Source organism: Anser cygnoides, chromosome 13 (genome assembly GCF_040182565.1).
Source record: "Anser cygnoides isolate HZ-2024a breed goose chromosome 13, Taihu_goose_T2T_genome, whole genome shotgun sequence".
Taxonomy (NCBI): Eukaryota; Metazoa; Chordata; class Aves; order Anseriformes; family Anatidae; genus Anser; species Anser cygnoides.
The window spans coordinates 7,763,992-7,786,438 of record NC_089885.1 but is presented as its reverse complement, the minus strand read 5'-3'; the positions used below and the strand labels follow the sequence as shown (position 1 = coordinate 7,786,438).

General features: G+C 43.2%; 1 protein-coding gene across 18 annotated transcripts in view; it reads right to left on the bottom strand.

Moving 5' to 3' along the window:
- The window catches only part of IL1RAPL2 (interleukin 1 receptor accessory protein like 2), a 425,448-nt gene that overhangs the window by 90,867 nt on the left and 312,134 nt on the right, over positions 1–22,447 (bottom strand). For 17 of the 18 annotated variants that reach the window (XR_010834812.1, XM_048075288.2, XM_048075281.2 and 14 more), the window contains one exon: positions 18,056–18,130. The exons of the other annotated variant lie outside the window; for it this stretch is intronic. Coding sequence is in view for 16 of the 17 variants with exons in the window: in XM_048075288.2 (XP_047931245.1) it covers positions 18,056–18,130 (75 nt within the window). In the remaining variant the exon portion in view is untranslated. The remainder of the gene's footprint in view (positions 1–18,055; positions 18,131–22,447) is intronic. 18 annotated transcript variants of the gene reach the window in all.

Sequence of the window (22,447 nt, the reverse complement as noted above, 5' to 3'; positions counted from 1 at the left end):
TCACAGATCCTGTTGACTTTGAAAGGGCCATGGATGGTCCAAAACGATGATTCTGAAGATCAGGTCACTTAAACACTACAGGCTCAAGAGCTTACCAGTGGGCATCCCACTTTTGTGCGGGCAGCAGCAGCAGAAGGGCCCCGTGATCTCCCATCTGAGCTCCTCATCACCAGCCACAGGCTGAAATCTGCCTGCAGCAGCTCTCAGACAGGGCAAAGCCCAGTTCTTGATTTAAGAACCAACACTGATGGAGAGCCACATGATGATGAACTGCTGGGCTTCTGTATTACCTTCCCTGGTAAAAGCATGGGCTCTAAGTCCAGTATACACTCATCTGGCATCAACATGCAGTAATCAGATCTTGTTATACACTTCAGCTTAATAGATACAAGAGCTCTCCATCATCAGATTTCAATTCCTCTCTATGCAATTCACAGTCTAAGCTATTTGACACAGTGTTGAAAACTTAAGACAGGGTTCCTAGGCTTTTCACTCCTCCCTATTCTTTAGCCTTTTTTACAGGTCCCCCTTCATTGCACTCCATGTACTCAGCTTCCTCGAAGTGCAGACAGACAGAACTGAGAGCAAGGAGCACGGCGAGGAGAGCAGGGAGCACAGGGCAGCGTTTTCTCCTCTGCACTGGCAGAAGAGGGTTGGAGAATTCACCCTGGTCCCAGAGAAGGAAACAGGCATGGAGGCAGAGCAGGGCTTGATGGGGAGGGAAGGGCTGGGTACAGCAGCAGAGACCACAACATATTATACCACAATGTTATGACAGCGTCAGTGACGAATAAAGCTGGCATAATACAGTATTTCTCATGCTTACAAGGCTTTTTCACCAGTCTGAGCTTTACACACATCACGTGGAAACAAGATTACCAAATCACAGGCCTTCTCTATCTACTTAAACTCAACTGGCATTTACTTCTCTGGTCTATCCCTCTTTGCCTGTCAGGATGAAGCTAACACAAATCCCCTGCTAAGGATGTAGTACTCGGGGGGTGTTTTATTGCTGACAAAACATGATTTCCAGCTTGCCGTGACAGGAATGAAATCCACAGTGGATCAGCTCCCCCAGCCCACAACTCACAGCAGAAGGCTTTGCAATGGGTCATCCTGCTCCCCGCTGCAAAACCAGGGTCTGCGGGGACACCTTCCCCATCCCGTCCTTTAACGGCACCGGCACCGCTCCGTACAGAGGCAGCCCTCAGAAACCGCTTCCAGGTTCTCAGAAGCAGCAAATGCCACTTCTGACAGACTGCTCCTCTTCCCCTCATCTGCTCTTAAACAGGTTATAAACATGGATTTTAACATTCCCGTCGTGCAAATCATTCCCACCAGACCTCTGTTCTATTGACTAGGCTGAATTCATGCCTGTAAATTAGCATTCCCTTTCTTGTTGCCTGTTACCCAGGTTCCTTGCATGGGTGTGTAAAGATACTTAAAAAAAGAGCTTAGATCCTTCGGTGGTTTGATTGATTTTGTTCTTGACATCTTGATTTTTGCTAAATAAGTGCTCATTTGTTCCCTTTCCACCCTCCTTGTTTGCTGCTATTTTAATGCCTGCTAGGCTGCTCGATTCACTCACCTTGAGCTGGGGCTTGTGAAGTCTCCAGATACAAGCAGCCCTCGAGTCTCAAATGTCTACTGCTGTGGGGCTGAGCTTTGTAAAGAGGCCCCCAAATCTGTTTTTGCAAGGAAAACTGGTGATACCAGAACACACGGTGAGCCACAGAGATTAAGAAAAAAATCCATACCAGGGACCGCATCACACTCGGACCTGGACAATGTTTATTATTTATTAACATGCAGGTGTGTCTTTTTTGTTGTAGCTCCTCTCATCTCACTTGAAACACCACTGGACAACAGAAATACATGTCACTTCACGCATCATCCCAAACAGTTTTGCCTCCCCAAAGTTAAATGTACCAAGATCGGTTAATACGCTGAACAAGAACAAACAAACCTCAAAGAAAAAAGTAAGAAGAAAAATCACAGAGTTTTTGATGGTGCAATTGTCTTTTCTCTTTGTGAACATCTGAGAGAAGCATTCATTCATATTCTGAATGGGAAAAGGCAACTGAAACAGGTGGTCTATTACTAGACCCATTAAACAAGAGATTTATGCATTACATATCCATCTTGAGGCAATTAGGCTGATCATTTTTTTCCTCTTTTATGGCTTCACTGAAAACTTCTGGCAATAAAGCAATTAAAAAGTAACTATCCAAGCATTTATCTATGATATCAAAGACAACCAGCCTTTCTTTTATCAGAAAAAGCTGCTTCACTTCCCATCCTCAGAACGTACAAATTTAGAGGCAACATTCACTGGTACGACAGTGACATAATGCTGCCATTGTCCAAAGCCTGAATGCTGAATTGCGGGGTACTGATTTGCTAAATCATTGTTTGCTTTCTTTTTTGGAAAATGATTCTAAGTTTTACTTCTATCTCACGAGGCACAGGAACCACGAGCAGAGAAATGAAGTTACCATAAAATTCCTCCTGAATTAACTAACCTCTTTGCTGCATGTGCTGCAAAGGGCACCTGCAGCTTCATGTTTCTACAGACACTGTCCCCAAAGGAGGGCACACAATCTGCAAGGAGCGACGACTTTCAAAACCCACCTTGATGTAGCACACGGAGTTAGTCAGACACAAACAAAGAAGGATGGCTGCAACAAAATGAGGCAGGTGCCACAAAGTCATATTTTTAGAGTTGCCAACCACTCTCTTCCCCAAGAAGAGGTGAAGGAAAGAGATTTGTGCTAAAGCAGCAAGATTGTAGTCCTCGTTTTTCCCCTCCCAGCCCAAGAAATTTCAATTTCTGGATTCTCTCCTAAACTTAACCACCAAATAAACCGCCATTCATCCTCTGTCAGTAATTTAGATGATCCAAAGGCTGGGCACCTGCTGACAGAGCTGACTACAGAGACAGACGGATACAGTTAACTCAGTTGTAAGTTAACTCATTTGTAAGTGCCTGCCATGGCTACAAGAATGTACCTGAGCATGGCCCTGAAGCAACTATTTGGAAGTCCTGGGATGAGAAGATAACGTCCCCATTGTCTGTAGCACCAACTCAATCTACTTTACAAAAAATAAAAGGAGACCTGTGTGCATCTGCTGACTGCAGTGAGTCAGACACTTGGTCAGGGCCGAGCAGCGCCTCCAAGTCAGTGCCTTCTCAGAAAGCGGCAAGGAAAGCATGAAAAAGCAACGTCCAAAGACGACTGAAAGAGAAGCTTGCTTGGGTGAGCTTCTTCTGCCCCAGGAGCTGCCCCTCCCCTGCCCTCTTGCAGCATGACAGAGAAACATTTTGTGAAGCAGGAGCTCTGAAAATCAGGCCAGACGCAGTCTGAGATGAACAGTCTGCATATCACGGTGACAGTAAGGTAAAGTGGTAGCAGACCTTCAGTCTGTTGCAGTTAAAAGCTTCACAACATCAAGCGTTCATTGGGCTTGAGCAACAAATACGAACATCCAAACCAACAAACCCAACCAGCTCCACGGGCCAGCTCACCCTGCTCAAGCACACCTTTCTGCTTTAGGCCACCAAACAGCAGTTTTCTTGTTTGCTCCACCTGTCTCTCATGGATGTGTGTAACTGCAATGTTGGAAACCCCAAGCATCTGACCCAGAAAGGTTTTAAGCCCAAAGCCTGAGTCCCAGAACCAAGCCCTATGATGCTGGCAGCTCAGCTCCGTACTTCCTGTAGTCTGGCTCAATAGCAAAAACAAATGTCAAACCACCCAAATTCAGCTGACTCAAGGGTTGGAAGTTTCCAGCCATACCTACATGTTTCATGATTTCACCATGTTCCTTAAGTACCATAAACATTTAAGGACTTGATCCTTAAGCACCATAAACATTTAAGGACCTGCCTACAGATAGAAATAAAAAAAACCTTCGGTAATTTAGAGGGCTACAGGCAATTACATCTCGCCACACACAGGCTAACAGCAAAGATCAGAAGTGTACTTAAGAAGCAGACAAATGAAAGCCATTTTAATAATTTGATTATAGAATTTACATTAGCTGCAATTAATTGGAAATATGGAAAGAAAAGATGATGTACACTGTCAAATTCATCTCTCTGGATTTTACCAGGAGTCTTGCTCTTTTTAAAACCTCTAGCTTCTCAAATTATAGCACAATGGACGTTGAGTCAGGAAGAGTATGGAGAGATCAGCTCGTCCATCACTAGCCCCCAGGGCTGGTCAGCTACTACTAAGCCAGCAACTCCCAGCTCCATTTTTCTACGGCTACTCTGTAGATCCTCTGTTGTGCAGATGGTGAGAAGTGGATGATGTGGAAAGCCAAAGATCTATTAACGTGGACACTATGCAATATAGTGTGGGATACGGAGGAGCAGAGCTCGGTCTTTGAAGTGTAATTCTAATGATGTACTTACGGGTGGAAGTTTAAAATTGGCTGCAACCTACAGTTGCAAGAAACAAAAAGGCAAAATTCTCAAGTCTGTTAAGTCGGTCTTGTGATTTATAGAGCTCCAGTTCATGACTTCTGAAAACTCTGCGGATCCTAAGAAGCAGTGCAAAGAGCCACACAACATTCTGTAGGATTAATGATGCTACTAAAAACAGCAATTACAAACCGACTAACAGCATTCAGTCCAGAGACAGGGAGACAGCAGAGCATGTTGCAAAGTCTTCTTGTTCCACCCTACGTTAAATACACTCAGTAAGTTCTGGAAGCACTGCAGCAGGTTGTGAATGATGGATGAAATGAAAAATCTCTGCTCAACACCCAGGGAGTAGCCAGATCCCTTCTGTGCTGTGTCACTTGCTTTCCAGGTACTTAATATGCAGCTTTGGCAAGAGACATTCAGAAAATCCCAGCGAGCTCAGATGTCTCAAAAATAAAAATAGAACATTGCGATTTTGTCCCAGAGTTTCAGTTTTTATTCAATATTAATTTTATTTTGCCTACCAGTGACCTCCCTTGTCAGGGTGCATTATGGACTCAAAGCAAACATCTACTGCTGTTTGCTCAGATGAGGCTTAAAGGGTTGCTTCCTCGCTCACTAAGCAGAGTTTGAACTGCATGAATATTTCTTTTTGAAGATGTAATGCAAGAACGAACAAGCAGTGAATATCCCACTTTTCAACCAGAGGCCACAGAACCACGTTGCTTTCCCAGTGATTTGTGTAGGTCAATTTCTGTAGAACATAAATCAAATCCTAAGCAGTTTGGACTGGCTTCCACTGACCTAGCAGCACACACCATTTGCTGGACAGAACTAACAGGGAAGATGAAAGATTTGGGATTTGGAACTTACTGAGAAGCAGCACATGCTGACTTAACAGCATTCTGCTGCAAGGTTTAAGCGACAGTTTCACTTTCCCTGGGTTAGAGATGTGCTTCTCCCTGGCTATGTTGTGCCATGGTCAACTCCTGAAAAGTTAAAAATGCCTAAATCTCACTGTCTTACTGCTTTGACTTGCTAGTCCCTCACTCCCACCCACTTATTTGTATCATCAGTTTATTATTACTTGTAATACTAATAGGCAATACATCACTTACTACAAGTGTAGGCAGAGGTCAAAAGAAGTTGCTTTACTTATGTCTAAGTACAATGGTTTCTAGTTATAACCCTGTCAGGAAAGTTTAGCAAGAGAAGCAATGAAATGCTTTAGTAATTGAATCCAGTCCAAGTGCAGCCCTACTAACTAGTAATGGAGCATGGGAAGAAAACAAAAAGAACCCCCTCCTCACCACTGTAACTCCCACTAGGCTGTTTTCTTCAAAGGCAGGATATTACTTAGAGGTTACACAGTATAGTAGTTCTATTTACCCCTTTACTAGCACTGGAAGGCTGTATGCACAGCCATAGGCCTTCACATGCAGACAAAATTTCTTACTGGATCTGAAATTTCAGTCTGAAGATACAAAATTTTCCTAGGGAAGAACTGAGCACATTAAGTCCTTCCTGTTGCCTCTATGCCAGCCTCTTGTCAAGCCCCACAGACAAACACTGGGGGTCACACTTTTAGGGCACTGGCACTATGTGATGCAAGGTGTGCATGGATCAGCTGCCCAGGCCCCTTTTGGCTGACAGGCTGTTTCTGACTGCCAGGTGTCAGGAAGGTGTTGCTCCTCTGAAGCACCTCACCAGCATCCAACCCACTAAAAAAGTTTGGGCACCTTTCTGGGTTGCTAATCTAGACCCACTGTTAAAGCGATACTCACTGTTGGAACACCCTTGTAGTTACACTGATCCATCATTATTTATCATTCAGCCCATGTTGTATTTTAATAGCACCCAGCTCTAGAGCTGTATTTATTTTTACTACTTGCATATCCCAAAGCTCTGACTGCTCTACATGCCTGGAAAGGAGGGGGAACTGTGTTCCAGCAGACTGTTTTCTACCAATCCCATCAAGAAGGATATTAAGGGTAGGGAGCAGAGTGGGTAATTCCCATCTCCGGATAAAAATGAGTCAGACCAGTTATGCAACAGAGGCTTTCACTGATTAAGAAGGCTGCTTTATTCAGGTAAACAACTGGCCAGAAACAGATGCTATTTGTGGGCATAACTGAGCATTAGCAAATTGTCTGTTTATTAAAACAGGTGTTTGTGGGGACTCACGTGCCTGACACTGCAGATGTGGCATTCTGCTGAGAGATCATGTTCGAGAACATCAGTTTCCTTCCCAGTTATGCTTCTGCTTCAACTGAGTTGATGCAGGAACTAAATTAGATTTAACAGAGTCAGCATCAGCTTTGAAAACTGGTGATTTCAATCAGGGTTATAGCAAGGAAATACAAGTTTTTACTCGTGCCAGCTGTTCTGTTGCCCACTTTTGATCTCATAATCATTTATTATTGTCTGGTTCAAAAAAAAATTTAAAAAGCTTTCTCTGGCTTCCATTATAGAAAGAAAAAAAAAAAAACCATTTCCAGAATTCCCAAAGATCTAGACCAAATATACCCTATTCATGCCACCAGAAGTGTGAACACAAAGTGCAATGGCTTCAAAGACTGAAATTTAGTGTCAGAGCAGGAAAGCTCCATTTGTTACTATGAGACTATGCTTAGTCTCCTACAGGAGACATCACGCTCATCCATAACCAAGTACTTGAGTCCTAGGTCTACTTAAAGCTTTCACCATTTTGAGGACATTGGCCACTGATTATTGGGTTAAACAAAGTCTGAGCTTAAATCACCCTTTTGACAATTTGTTTTGCACTCTGAGTCAAAGTGAAAATATTCTTGAATATTTCGTGACAAGATGTCATCCCCTCTTCCAGACCTGCTTTTACTCCCAAATATGTTAGTCTAAAAATCTTCATTTTGGAATTTATTGTTGACTTTTTAAAATTATTTATTTATTTAAAAGACATGCCACAGCGGTTGCTTCTTTGTGCAGTCAAAGACACCTTCTCTAGACCTAAGCAGCTAAGCACCTTTGGCTTGTCTCATAACAGAGCACTGCGAGCTAGACTGAGCCTGGGCATCTGCTGTTTTAGCATCCCCAGTCATAATTTAGAACCTCAGCTCCTCCCATTCATCACTTGAATCCTCGTTGTGCCACCCTCCTGTTAACTGGGCTCCCTACATGTTTAATGAATGCACTTTTGAGATATTTAAGTAGAAGCACAGTATCTCCATTGAAAGTTACTGATGGGCAGAGAAATTCCCCCAAAGCTTTCTCAGTCGTGAGATTTTTGTAATTTTAATGTTGTTTTCTATACTAGATGAGCAGAAACTGAAGGGGATTTTAGTGCTCGACACTGTAAGGCAAATAACCACGAAAGAGGCATTACAGGAAACAAGAATGTTATGTACCTATACTTACAAGTTAGTTACAGAGGACAGGAAACATCATACAGGAGAGACAGAACCTGAAGGCCTCCAGGTGCATTGCAAGCTTGGTTTTGCAAACACACTGGAAAATCCCTGAGTGCTCAGTTGGCACAGAATATTGTATAAGACAGGCATGAACAAAGGACCCGGGAGAAAACCAGCACAGAAAAGAAGATGCTTGCAAATTCCCAGGGAACTATTTGGTCTCTCTTTTAAAAAAGCTGTTCTAAAATAATCCAAGACTACTGTGCCTATTATTATATGCTACACACTGTAATTTGCCTGTGGATTTCCTACTTACTTTTTACAGGCAAAAGTATGGCTTGTAATCCCCAAAGACTTGCTGACAATTTTGGTGTTTGAAACCACAAGTTTCAAAGTCTTTTGAGTTCAGAAGTGTTTCAGAAAAGATAGGTCAGGCTGTAAGAGGATGTTAAAAGGATGTGCTGGGTCACGATAGGCTGGGGTCCGAAGTTCTGAAACAGAAGTATACGTGCCTGCAGCATCTGAACGATTGCCAAAAATGTAATAGATCCCTTCGCAGAAGCAGGAGCCCGTGGTGCAAACAACAATTTGTTATCTACACACCACGTGTTCTGCCAGATGACATTTAGGAAAGCCAAACTGCAATCCTAAACAGAAGTGCTTCGTCAGTGATCTTCAGTAAAGGAGATTTCCTAACGCAAACAGGGCAGCCTCTAGAACTTAGTTTTCAAACTGAGTAAAGCATGAAAGCCAGGTGAATTCACATAAAGTTAAACCACAAATATGCACCAGGCTTACAATGAAACCCTCTGCTTACTCTACTTCTTCATGCATTCACTTTACTGGGGCAAAGGCTCAAATGCTCCAGCAGAGCACTTTTCTGCCTGGAACGTTTATTAGTATCAACTATTTGAACGATAGGCTGCAGAATATTTTCTATAAATTTGATTTCAAATTCATCACTGCAGAACAGGAAATCATTTTTAAAAAGTTAACAGTAATGTAATCAGGAAAACAGAAAGCTTCATTTCATCAGCCTGCCCAATCAAAGCGGTTTTACTTTGCAAATCCCCCATGTTCAGGGCTTAGCAAAAACTATTTAAGAGTTCATCAAGTCCAGAAGCATTTACAGAAAGTATCTGAATGACTTCGGACGGAAGATCCACATGGACAATCTTTCCCTTCACATAAAGGAGCAAAACTCATGAAATACATTATTTGCTATTAATTATTTACTCCACTCACTCGCGGTAAAACAGCACACTTAATGCTTTTTTAAAAAAAGAAAAAAACCCTGCAGATCAAGTATTAAAATTCTAACCTCAAACCACCCAGTTCGATCAGAGAAATGTGGAAAACGCTCTTAGTTTGCAACAGATTATGTAACATCCGAGCAGCAAAGCATACAGCTTCAGAACTGAGCGTCTAGCGGTGCTGTATGCAGTTCATTTAGATTTAAGACTCTGCTAGATATAAAATTAAATTTACTTATGCCTTTTAATTAATACAGCATACACGTCTATCAGCAAGATTTGTATTTGAGCAACATAAAGCATTGCTCCAAGAGTTATGCACTTAATTGTACGCTCCTCTGAGCCGGGGTAACTCCACACCTGAGTAAGCAGAGAAACCTCACAGGATGTTTTCATGACTAATCATATTAATTTGTTCATGGGACTAGGGCCAAGCATGGTAAAATTAATAAGCCTCCCACAGTATAAACAGATGACAAAAACATACTCAGCACGAGAAAGGTACAGCCATTTACTGCGAAACTGGTTTGCTAAACTAAAAATGCACAGTAGAAAACAGCGTGCCTCGAGCACTTTTCCACAGATTACTACTTCATATAGTTTTACTTTCCATCTGATTATGGGCATTGAGAAGTCATGTACCATATGTCTTCAGCAGGCTGTAAAAATCTCTCTTCATTTCTAGAAAAATTTTGCTTTGAATCTTTTTCATTTGGACTTCATCGGACGGAAACATCTCCCAGAAGAACAGTAAATCAGCCTGGTTTTAACAGTCAAAGTTCAATTTCCTAAAAACGAGCTATTTGTTTCTGTACAATAGAAACAAATGCAAGTGTATCAGGATGATGTTAAGAGCAGAAATTATCAAGTGGATTAAATGAAGCAAAGATTTGGTAGGTGGAATCTCACCTCCTTGGTTTTGAAGGACTACGACAGCTTAGATTTCCATGGCCTCCAAGATCATAACATCACAACTCTGATATTTTACGAAACAAAAATTATGCTATCACTCTTCACTTTCTGCGCTGTTGCCTTTGGAACAGATTACCAAGTACAATTTTCTATTATTCTTCGGTGAAGGAAGAAATCATGAGAATGGTTACTCCAGATTTTAATCGTTGGTGCCCGCTGAACAGCGGCATTGTGATGCATGACCCTGCCCTTTCGCAGCCCTGGATGTTTTGACTGTTTGCCCACTTGGCTCCGTCCCTACGTTTTAGTGAAGCCATAAACAAGCGATGGGAAATGGCATGCCCAGCAAATCACAGAATGCTGAAAAGGTCAAAATAGTACTTCTGAATGTTTCTACCCTGTAATTTACACAGTATATGAGGCATTCACAGACTAATAACTCATTCATATGACAAACACTGTGGAGACAATGTAAAATGGCAGGACATGAATCCCTTCCAGTGACAGTGTTTCTAACAAGCCCAGAGAACAGTGCAAACTTTGCCCCGTGGTTCTCTCTTTGGGAACGTTAATATGGCCTGACATTCAATGCACAGCAGCATACGGCTGAGGACTGCACAGTCGATTGTCTCTGGGTTTGCAGCCAGGCTCAGAATCCTAAAGGTAAAGGCCCTGAGGAAAAAGTCCTGGCCAAAGCCAGGCCACTTCCCCAGGGCGGTGGTCACAGCACCCAGCCTACCTGAGTTCAGGAGCGTTTGGACAATGCTCTCAGTCATAGGACCTGGTTCTGGAACGGTGCTGTGTGGAGCCAGGAGCTGGACTTCACGATCCTTGCTCATGGGCCCCTTCCAACTTGGAATATTCTGTGACTCTTCCCTATCTGTACTCTGTGCTTGTCTCAGAGCACTTCTGCTATCACCCAATTTCATTGTCATAACATTCCTGGGAAAACAAAAGACTACTGTTGTCACTTCAAAAGAGACAGAATCCAGACCAAGGTCAACAAAACTCCACCAGAGCAAGAAAATGTTGCTCTCATCAACAGCCCTACTCCCCTCTTCTCCAGGAAGACCATCTTTTCTCACCTTGTCCCCCAAAGCAAGTTTCCTTTTCGCAGAAATAAACTCATGCCTGTTTCTCTGGTACAAGTCAAATGCAGCAACCCCAGACACCAAAGAGGAGATCCGTAAGCCAAGCTCAGCACAGCTGCATGCCTGTGGTGGTTGAAGCGGTGGTCACATTTGTTAATGACAGCTTAGTCCCAGTGAAGTGCTGAAGATGAACATCCTGAACACCCACACAAAATCATCACTGTTTTCAGGGAAAGTTTTACTGGTGCAAGAAGACTTGATTCATTTTTCTGCCATAAATTAGTTATTGCCCCTGTATGAATGCTGCTGAAGGTGTGTAAACCAGTACTTACCAGAGTGTCTCTTCTTTACTGTCTTCTTTTATTAAAAGAAACAGCATTTATCTAAAGCAGTGCTATTGCGAATGGAACCACAAGGTTGTCTAGTATCAGTTCATCACTTTATGAAATAAAGACGGTGTTATTTCTGTCCTTTAAATATACATAATGTTGATGAAACAACCACTGAAATCATCATAAGCAATAAATAGTTCACAGAAATACAAAAAAATACTGAAAGTGCCAAATATTGCCTTCTCACATATTCGTGCCAATCCAACGGATCCGAATGGATGTAAAAAACATGGGTTGGGAGCCAGAATTCAGCCTTACCTTTCCAAGCCAATTACAGCAAAAGGAAGATCTGTGAAAGTATCAAACTGTTCCCCACTTCACATATGTATCTGGATTAACCACACAAAAAGTACAACAACTGAGGATTTATGCCAGCTGAACAGCAGAAGCCAGCCTCAAGTCTCTGAAGTACAGCATTTCTCCATTATCCCCGGGAAAAGCAGGGATATTAACAACGCACCAAATTAGCATCAAAGCATTAGCGGTAATACACTTAGGGTATTTAGGGAACTACTTCTAAACCTAAATGTCAGACAATTTGTCTCTAATATTCCCTGCAGATTAGTACAAAATGGTTGTAATAGATGCAAATCCTGCACCCCTTCACACAGGCATGTTCGGCTGAAATAGCTGCGGAGCCGTATCCCTGTGCTGCGGGGACAGGCAGCTCCTGAGGAATATACCCCAGGTTTCTTTTCATTCCCTAGGGAAAAGCGCTCCTTCATGTATATCTGTGCAGGGACACCAAGCTTTTGGTGTTATGGTTTGCACCGCCGAGAGGGAGTGAATCTCCAGCGTGGAGTCCGGATCATTTACACAGCACATCTGTAGCCACTTAAGGAAGAGGAGAAGTGTCTGGGGTTTGAGCTCCTGGGGGAAGAAAAACGAAGTCCCAGCTTATTTCTGGGAAAAAGTGGGTGCAGTGGAGAGCTGCAGACAGCTGGAAGGTATGGAGGAGACAACAGTGAGGGTCCTGGCTTGCTCCTCCAGCCACCAAGATCACACAGGGGCATGGCTGGGAGATGAGGACGTGGTGGGAGAACCGGGGACGGAGGAGACCCGTTTTTGCTGGGCTTGGGGTGCAGGGAACAGCAGCCACGTGCCTTCTCTGCTCTCAGCCTCAGCTCTCCTCTGCCGCACAGTGCGCACAGACCCAGGTCCCTGGTACAGGGTGCTGGGCTGTGCCACCCAGACAGCAAGTGGCAGGAGGACGAGATGTGGGGCAAGCCTCACCCACCCCACACATGGGCACCAAGCAGGGCAAGGGCAATGGAGGCTCTGGGGACAGCTTCCAGTCTGCCCTTGATTTCAGCACCCAGTCCTCCACTTACAGACTGTATTTATAGGAGTAACATTTACAGGCTAGTCTAGCTGGAAAACGACTTGTATCTTGAAAAGCTGGATTCAACAGAAAAAACAGCATTGCTGCCTGCTACCTGATTCCCTTATTAGCGATTACCTATGTGTATGCTGTATCTTGTATCAAGGCTGTTCTTTATATAGCTCTGCCTTCACATACTTATGATTTTGTATTGATTGATCTATTTGGTGAAATCAAATCCGAAAAATTAATTACCTTAATCAGACCTTTTTAATTTTGGAAGACACGGAGGGGAAGACATCTACATCAAACACCTTAGGCATTCTCACAGAATGGGTGAAGCAAGCGGGTGAAAGAAGACATTACCTCCCAGCCTTTCCATCCTAAAAGAGACACCCAACTCACTCTACAACAGGCGAATGCCTTTTCCATTCCCAGGAAAATCCTCCCAGGTCTAACCAGGTTCGAGTTTTCAGAAGGAGGAGTTTGAATGAGCTCTGGGGCGACTCAGGCACCAGCTCTGGATGCCTGGCACACTCCTGTGCCCACATCTCACTCCACCAGGGCCAAGATCTCCTTGTAAACGTGCATTTGGGCCACCACAGCACTTCATACAAGTGACAAGAGATTCACATCTCAACAGAAGAGCACGGAAACAGCGCTTTGACAAAAAGGACCTTGCGCTATTTTTTAAGTGCTATTCTTGTTCTTTTCCCATATCTGTCAGCAGACACTGGAGCTTTGTATGTTCTCTTACGCTTGTTTTACAGTAGCTCTATTGATCTGCTTAATAACCAGCCTCAAGGAATTGCACTGTTAAATCTTCTAGAAACAAAATCTTTCTGACCAGGTCAGCTATTAGGAAAAAGTGAGAACCCTCATAAACTACGCGTTTTCTTTCCTCAGCATCTTTGGACACAGAAACTACCATGAAATAAGCGAGGTAAATGCCCTGACATTTCCCTTGGTAAGTACATGAATTAACATAGATATTTGTTGTTTTGTTTTCTAAGACTCTTGCTGCTTTTCTTAAGTAAATGTCTGAGAACAAAATCAGTACTTAATGTAAAAGCCAGTGATAACAAAGAGATCAACTTCATATAGACATGAACATTAATTCCAGTCTCACCTAGCTCTCCACAGATATTCATAAGGAAAAGACTAACCTCACACCACAATCACTGTATTCTACGCTGTAGAATGAACAGAACAGAAAGTCCTAGCATCTGTTTTGATGTGCTGTTTTTAGCTTTTTTGATACTGAAGAACACCACAGAAGTGTAAGACAGCAGCAATGGCGCAAGCTAGGTGACTCTGGGAGCTCCTTAAACGTCAGCTAGTGAGATGCAGCTCCTCCATGATTCTTACAAGGCCCTATCCAGCCCAAAGTCAAAGCACAAGCATGCTTCCTTTCTTCAGCTAATACATATCCCTGCCATGCTGCTTTTACACCAGACACCAGCCCCTTGGCACTACCAGGATTAGGCAAAGCAGCCAGGTCAGAGGAGAGACCTGCTCTGTAATCACGTAATCAGAATTCAAAGGATTGGTCAGCTTTCCTTCCACGTTCACAAAGTGCTAGGAGTGAACAAAGTTAGGTGGAAAAGAGTTAAAAAAAGAAATTAAAAAATCAGAGTGCTGTACCAACAAGTCACTTAAGACTTAGAGCACAGCATGCTCCCCTCACTGCCAGAACAGCTGCGTGTGAAAATGGATGAGAGATCTTTAAACGTACGGCACCGCAGCCTGGAGACTTCTGACAGGGGTTTTGATCTTTACTTTTCTAACTTGTACCAGGAGTTGTCTAGCCTTAGCGATTTGGTACAAACAATCCAAATAGGCAGCTAGGTTTATATGGTCAAAGCAACAGCAAAAAAAAAAAGTCTTTCAACAACTTCTTTGAATCACACTGTCCTAAGCTGTAGGAAGTTCACATGCAGACCTTTACGTGGGAGACTGTCACATTTTGCAAACAGAAAAATAAGGATGCATGGCACAAAACTCTTTAAATACAATCTCCAGAGCCTCATGCTAAAGCCACACTGTCTCCTGGGCAGAAGACCTGTGTCTGTTTTGGCTTGTACAATCAAATCTGATTTTAAGTTAATGAAGAAACTCAGGAATATCATTTTTCAGGAAGCAAATAATAGTATCAGATTAAGCTCATATCTGCAAAAACATGATGTTTATTCTTTCTATAAAGTATATTTGCTACAATCAAGATGTAAGATTAAGTGTGCTGTATTGTCATGCAATGAAGTACTATTACTATGCTGTCCTCTGAAGCCAAGAGCTATCAAAATAAGAAAGTGGGGGTGTTTTTCCCCCCTTCTATGAGAAGGAAGACGTAAACAAAAAATAAACAAATTGTTGTTATTTTCTAGGTCTGCCCACAGATGAAGTGATTATCTGACCTCATAAAGCATCCAAGACAGTGGAATTGTTTTCAGACTATTTCCCTAGTTCTCTGGGATGCTGTTTTGTGCTCATCATCTCTCCTCTCTTCCTCTATTTCTCTACCACAAGCAAACACAGAACACAAGAAAGAAGAAAATTCTGGCTTCTGCTTCTCAATAACCTTGACAGGGTTGGTTTTTGATCTCTGTCAAATTCCAAAGGAAAAAGGAACAAGCAAGAAGTACAAGCATGCTCCTTCAGAAGAACAAGGCAGACTCTGGGCCATGTTTGAAGCCTGGAGGAGCTCTTTTATCCACCGTCAATAAGAATTGTGCATACCTATTTTCATTTGAACCTTCTTACAAAACAGGAAAGCCGAAAGGTGAATTCTGAAGTCTGCAATCAGGTCAAGTAAGCTGCTAAATAGTCAGGCCGCTGCCTAGAGTTCTGGGAGGATTTTGCACTGCATTGTGCTAATCATTTAGGATAAAGCCCCTAAATAACTATTAATCTCCTCTGCTCATAAAGCAAAGACAGCCATCTCTTTAAAGATTAGTTTTCCAATAGAATCTAAAATAATCTCTCAGAACAAGTAGGTGGATTAAACTCCATTCCTTTTGTAGTTTAGCGGCGCATTCATACTTGCACGACCAGTGAAAAAGCAGGCGTATGGGATGATTTGGCTCCATGGGCTAAATGCCCTCTGAAGCACAGATCCTTTCAGAGGGGCTTTGCTTTCACGTCTAGTACAACACAAAAACATCACTTGTTAAAACTCTTAACAAGATTTCAGAAAAGCATTCCAGGAGATGACCTGACTTAGAGCTTTTTGCTGTTTCTTCACTGCAATCAAATGCTTCTCTCTCCTCCAAAGCTCCAGTCCTTACGGGGTCTGCAGCACACTGCAGAGGTCAGCATGGCTTCCGAGGCCCAATCCACAGGTACCTGCCAAGAGCTGAAGGTGTTCCCTGGGGCTTTTCTAGCTCTATCTACTGGGCATTTTGAATTAAGAGAGATATACGGCAAATTTCACTGCATATTCCAGAACGAAGTTCAGGTTCTTTCACAGGCATTAATTTCTTACCGCACAATATGAACACGGTTTAGTGGCGATAACCAAAACCATTTCCCCACCAGAAGAGAAGCCCCATATGCAAATTCCCTGATGTTGGAGGACAACTCATGGAATACATTCCAGCACATGAAGATGCAAGATTTCTATTTCCCTACAGAGATATTCAAAAATCCTATTACTGAACCACATCTCCAAGGAGAGGAGGGGTTTTGTTTGTTTTCATTTTACTTTGAATCAACCCCTTTTAATCAGTCAGAACAAAATGTTTTCACGTAGGAAAGAAAAAGCTGAGTACAAAACAGAGTCCTGATGGAATGGAGGAACTTGGAATAGGAAATGAAGATGGAATAAAAATGCAGCAAGCAAAGATGTGCCTCTGAGTGCCTTTATTACACAGCTGCATGCGGGGACAGTTTGCTCCCAGAGGAAATCATTACAAAGTTGACTTTTAACAAGCTGGACCTGGAAACCAAATTCAGCCTTTAGGGCTGATCCAAACTTCGATGACTGTTCTGCTGCCAGTTTTGTGGGGCTTCTGAGTGTGGCCTCAGACCGATTTTGTGTTTTTGCCTTTTAGGCTCGATTTCTGCTCATGATTTTCTGAGGAAGGGAGCATGAGCACGCACATTTACCTGCCTGTAGGATTCAGCAGGTACTGGCTGCTTCCCAGCTCCACTGCTGCCTTCCTTCCCTGGGCAAGTCCTGACAGACTCCTGAGTCAGTTCAGGTACACAAGAGAAAAATTAGCTAGGGTCACAAATGATTCTCATTCTTGCCACAATTCAGGAATCACATTCAGGAATTCAAGCCCCATTTTTAAACACTCCATGCCATCTGAAGTGTTTTGCTGATACTGTTCAGCTCCTAGTTTAAAAACAAGGATGTCACACAAACAGACAAAAGGCTTTACTGCACTCACCAGCCACCTTACATGTTTCATTCTGACTCTGCTTGCCTTTAAAGACTATTCCACCACTGAATCCTACCCAACTTTGCAATAAAAGAGTGGAAGAATCAAGCTTAAGAAGAAAGCAAATAGCACCCCTTCAACACAGAGTAAATAACCCACATTTGCAATGCATCCTTTGTAATTTAAACTCATGGCAACACAGTCCTCAAAAAGTAACTCCACTTATGTTTCTTCAAATTAGAAATGTACTTTCAAGGCACTGAAAAAAAAAACCTCTGGAACTTCAAAGCCAAGCAATTCTTTCAGCATCACAATGCCTCACAGCTCCCCGAAGTTAGCAGAACTTTCTAACAGAGTTTCTCAACACGAGAGAAAATACGTGCTGCCAGGTGAGATTCAGAGCTATGCAACCACACAAGAAAATACAGCGGGAATGAGAAAAGCACGCAGCCATTTTAGTCAAAAGCCCTTTCTGGTACACATTCAGAACCACCTGAAAACACACAGTTTTCCATTAACTTTTAAAGGAATCAGCATTTCTTTTATGAGACTATTTGTCTTAGGGTGAACATCTACAGATCAATAGAGCACCTATGCAGACATGTTACTCTATCAATCATACGTTAAAAAGAGCTGCAAAACATCATATTTTATATATTTATATTCTTTAATACCCAGCGTAACCAATTAGTACTGCTGTCCCCTGATGTTACACAGGTTCATTCCCTGAAATTGCCATGACGGAAAATTCTACAGTTACAAATGAGAAGCTGCAAATTGATTTGCATTTAATAACAGTACCACTGAACCTTTCTTACCACTTGCAATTTTTCCCCATCTGCTACCAGAATGGAAGTTTAGGATCTATTATTCCCACAAGGGGACTTACCCAGCTGGACATCTATAACAGTTGGCTGGTTCTCCATGGGGAACAATGGCTTTGGAGGCTTGTCTGTGAGTAATGCTAGAAAAGAAAATGAGAAAACGTAATGGAAAAATTGAGACAAATAACTGGATAAGAAAAGCTCTGTCATGTAAGCAACCAAATGTTTGTATACTTGATGGCATGCAAACATTTATTACCTAATACCGCTGCTTTGGCTACTACGTTGCCAATGCAGGGCTGAATTCCTCGTGGCTGCAGCAGCCACTGATAGAGTGGAAATAAATAATTTCAGGAGTTACATTCTTAACACAAAGCAGCAAGAGGAACTCCATTTGTCATTTTTAATCCACATACAACACCTAGATCAAATGTTTTAGGTTCTCATCCTGTAAAGTTACACACTTCATTCATTTAAAATGCCCACCTAACCATTTCAGTGCGACCAGTCCCAAGGTTTAAGTTTCCCCAACACTGAGTTTAGATTCTTAAAGAAAAGAACCTAGCATCTGGATGCTCTTCAAGGCCCAAGCGGGGACCCTACTGCTTCTATTCTGAGGTTTCTCTATTCCGAGAGCTGGAAACACCCCCCAGGTGATCGCTCGAGCCACAAGGACAGACAGTCATGGGCAATGCTACTACTGAACAGTTCAGCTATGGACACTGGCCTCATGACCCAGTTTAAGCGCTCAGTGCTAGTCTGTGCAAGGAAGTTTGAGCTAAAAGAACAAGTATTCCTGGAGTACATATATATATAATACAGGGAGTTGTTGTTTTTTTTTTTTTAAACAAACACAGCATCTTGTACCAAAAAAATTAAACACTTCAAGTTTACTTCAAAGCTTTTTCAGTTAGAATTGATCACTAGAAGTTATTTGATCTGAGTATGCAAACTAAACTCGCATTTTTCCATAAAAGACAAAGGCAAAATTGCCCTCAGCTCCTCAGAAGCCTCAGCACCTAGTGGTTTGATAGGAAACCAGCCTGCCCAGAGCTTTGCTAGCTGGAGCTGAGAGATGCCCTTAGCCAGGCAGCAGGTCTCCCCAGCCAGGAGGAGGGAGCTCCGCACGCTCCTGCCCCATGCTCCCAGTGGAGCTGAGCTCACTGGTGTGCTGGGAGGACATCTCACATGCTGGAAGGACATCTCTGCAGCAGCATCTTGCAGCTCACCTTCTCCAGGGCTTTCAAACAAGCTGGCTGAGTAGCTGAAGCAGAAGTGCAGCAGTCACACACTTCACTAATGTGTGAGAGAGGCTCTGATAAGCAGCGATCAAATGGCAGCTGTGTGAAGTCAGAGGCAGCTCAACTCTGCTATCAAAGGATCTTCAACCCACACAGCATTAAGCCCACATCTGAAGAAGGTGACAGATTAGGTGATCGTCAGCATAACCCGCTCCCTGTTTCATTTAAATGAAAACAGAGCTCCTTCCACTGACACTCCAGCCATGCTCTGCTTATCACTGAACAGACATTTCAGCAACAAGCCAACATTTCTGATCCAAACCATACGTTGGTAAGAAGAACCCTTTGCACAGTTTACCCACAAGGACAACACAGGAATCTCCTAAGGTATTTAAACAGCATCTCAATAAGGCTAAAACCACAAGAAGGGCTCAAAATGAAAGATAAATGGGAAGTATGAATGGGAAATTCTGTTGATGAGAACTCAGCACATGTCCAAGACCTCATAAAGAAAGCAAAGACTGAAGTGGAGAAAGAGATCAGCTTGAGAACACAATTCTAAGCAGCTTCACACACCAGGTAGATTTATTTGAGGGTAGAAGTCTGACAAAGGGAGGGGACAAAAATGAAGCCCCAGTTCCCAAAACCTGACACCTCAGTTGAGCATGGGCCTCTGCACTTCACGAGGATCCTCAGTAGAGTTTCATTTTCTGCTACTATCACTTTGCTTTTTCCCCTGCTACCCTTAAACCTTCCTTATATTATTACTGGTACTAACTTGTCCTCTCTGTGCTCCGTATGACTTGGGGAAGCCGCACCCATGCAGTGCCAGCGTGTTCAGGCTTTCCTTGCTTCATGTTCTTTGCGCATCTCATTCCCACTGCACCCCTCACAACCCACCCCAAGCAGGGCTTCCCCTGCTTCCCTTCGCTTTACTTGTATCTTTGGGTGATTTTTTAAATCACATTTTAAATGGTTCCATTTGGCCATATTGTTCTCAGAGGGTAATGGTTATAAGGAGCTGACAGCCCGTCAGAGCTCTGTACGCAGGAACTGAAATGGCCCAGGGGGATTCTGAGTCTAGAAGGCAGCGAACTGCTGGCTCTTCAATGTCATGCACATTCATAAAAAACAAAAGCCATCCGTATTTTCGAGGTCAGAAAACAGATTACTTATCTTCTGAAATTCACTTTTGGTCCTTCTTAAGCAGTAAGAAGATGCAAGATATTCTCAGCTGCAAAGAATTCTGTCCTAAAACAGGATCTCTGTATTTGACAGAAGTCCATAAACAACCTTTATGCAAATGCACATTCCTCTAAGAGAAATTTTGTGAGTTCCCTGGACAATTTTATAGATCATAGAGACACTCTGATCTTCAGCCTTGCTAAAAGGGGAGACAGAACAAAAAGTTAAAGCCGTTACTATGCCGTTGTGCCTTTAATGAAGCTAGCAACATTATGCCTTCTCACCTAACTCTTGCTTTGCATTCCACAAAACCACCTGAAATTACAGCAATGAAATGCACTGCAAACGTTTTTCCTATTAGGAACAGGACTCAGTGGTACTTCTGCAGAGAAGCATGCCTGTACCTCATTACTGTCACGGGGAGAGCGGGGATGGAGCTGTCTGCTGGTTGCTCAGATCCCTAGGAACGCGACATGCTCCTGGGCTGCTCCGAGCAGCAGTACTACTACAGTGAAACTGCTGGAACAAGGATGTATTGGTTCCCCAAAGCACCCATTTTTTTGCCTCTCCCAGACACTCAGTCCAACCAAGCAGTGCTCTAAGCAGTTCTTTGCCTCAATCTGCCCTTCTGGGACTGCACCCCACAAAGGTGGGGATGGCTCTAGCTGTTTGCTTGTGCAAGTATCAGCTCTACAATGCTAAATTAAGTCTCAGCAGAGGCCTCAGGTACCATTTTGTGCTTTGTCCTGGAGTAACACCTGGCAGGACCTGCTGCATGGGGCAGCATCTAGCTCCCCACCAGACCAACTGAAGAAGAAAATAGCCTGGAAGAAGCAGTGCCTGGTTTTAAGCGCCAGTGCAGTACAAGAGCCTAGCAGCTCACTTTTTCCCCCACCACAGCCTTACCATTACAAAAAAACATCTCATTCCATAGCTAAACTTACACGTAACACACTAATGAGCTCTCCAGAAAAAGCACAAAGCAGTTGAAAAGAGACAGCCTTAGGACTGGGGTGAGGGCTGACAGCTCAAAAGCTACCAGGCATCTCAGTGAGCACCAGCTCTCTCCGTTAGTTACCTGACACAACTATTGCCTGTATTATTTCCTACCTTCCTGCTGTAGCAGCCTCGTAGTGCTCTCTCTCTCTGCTCCTTTCCTTCCTTCACAGCAGCCACAGGCAGGAACAGCTCAGACTGCTACTACAAGGCAAGCCCCTTACTGCAATTTTTGGGCAGCTGAGCTGCTCACAACTTCTGAAGGTAACACTCCCACGTCAGGTGAAGGCATGCCCTAAGCCAACAGGGATCACCTGTGCCCCAAGCACCCGAACTTCTACCAGCATCAAGCCAGTCACATTCAAATACAGCTGCTTACAATTTGGAGGGCTTCGTTCTTGGGACAGCACAGCTGAACTGTTTTCCAGACCAGAGAGCTCTTCTAAGGGAGCTGAAGGCAGAAGTGTAAAAATATTAATTTGCATATGGCTAAGAATCAGTCAAATGCTGGGGAAAGGTTTTCCTCTTTCTCTTCTCCCTTGGTGTGGATAGTGACTCTTCCTCTTGTCGTGATGTACCCGAAGTACGTCTGCTGTTCTATAATTTTGCTACGGATGTACCTCCTGGACATTTGTTCGTGTGATTTGCAATGATGAAAGGAATAATTATCCAAATATCAAGCAGAATGCAGGGAATCTAACAAAATCGTTTCAAATCTTCTAGGAGACAATTGCATGCCAGCCTACTTCCTTAAATCAAAGGATCTGGCATTTTCCCACCAGTAATTAGCACAGAGCCTCCAGTATCACTCAAACAAGAATCTGGCTAACCTTTTGACAGCAGAACTGATGTGTTTGAATAGCATCCTCTGGGGCAAATAACAGCATGCCAAGTCCTTCATCTGAAAGTAGCTCATACCCCAAGTTAAGCTTTTGTTCGCTCCTAGTTCAAATACACACGCTTTCAGGCATGGCTTAGATCTGCTTTGGCATCCAACAATCTTGGCAGTGACGTTGTAACTTTCACATCGGAGAT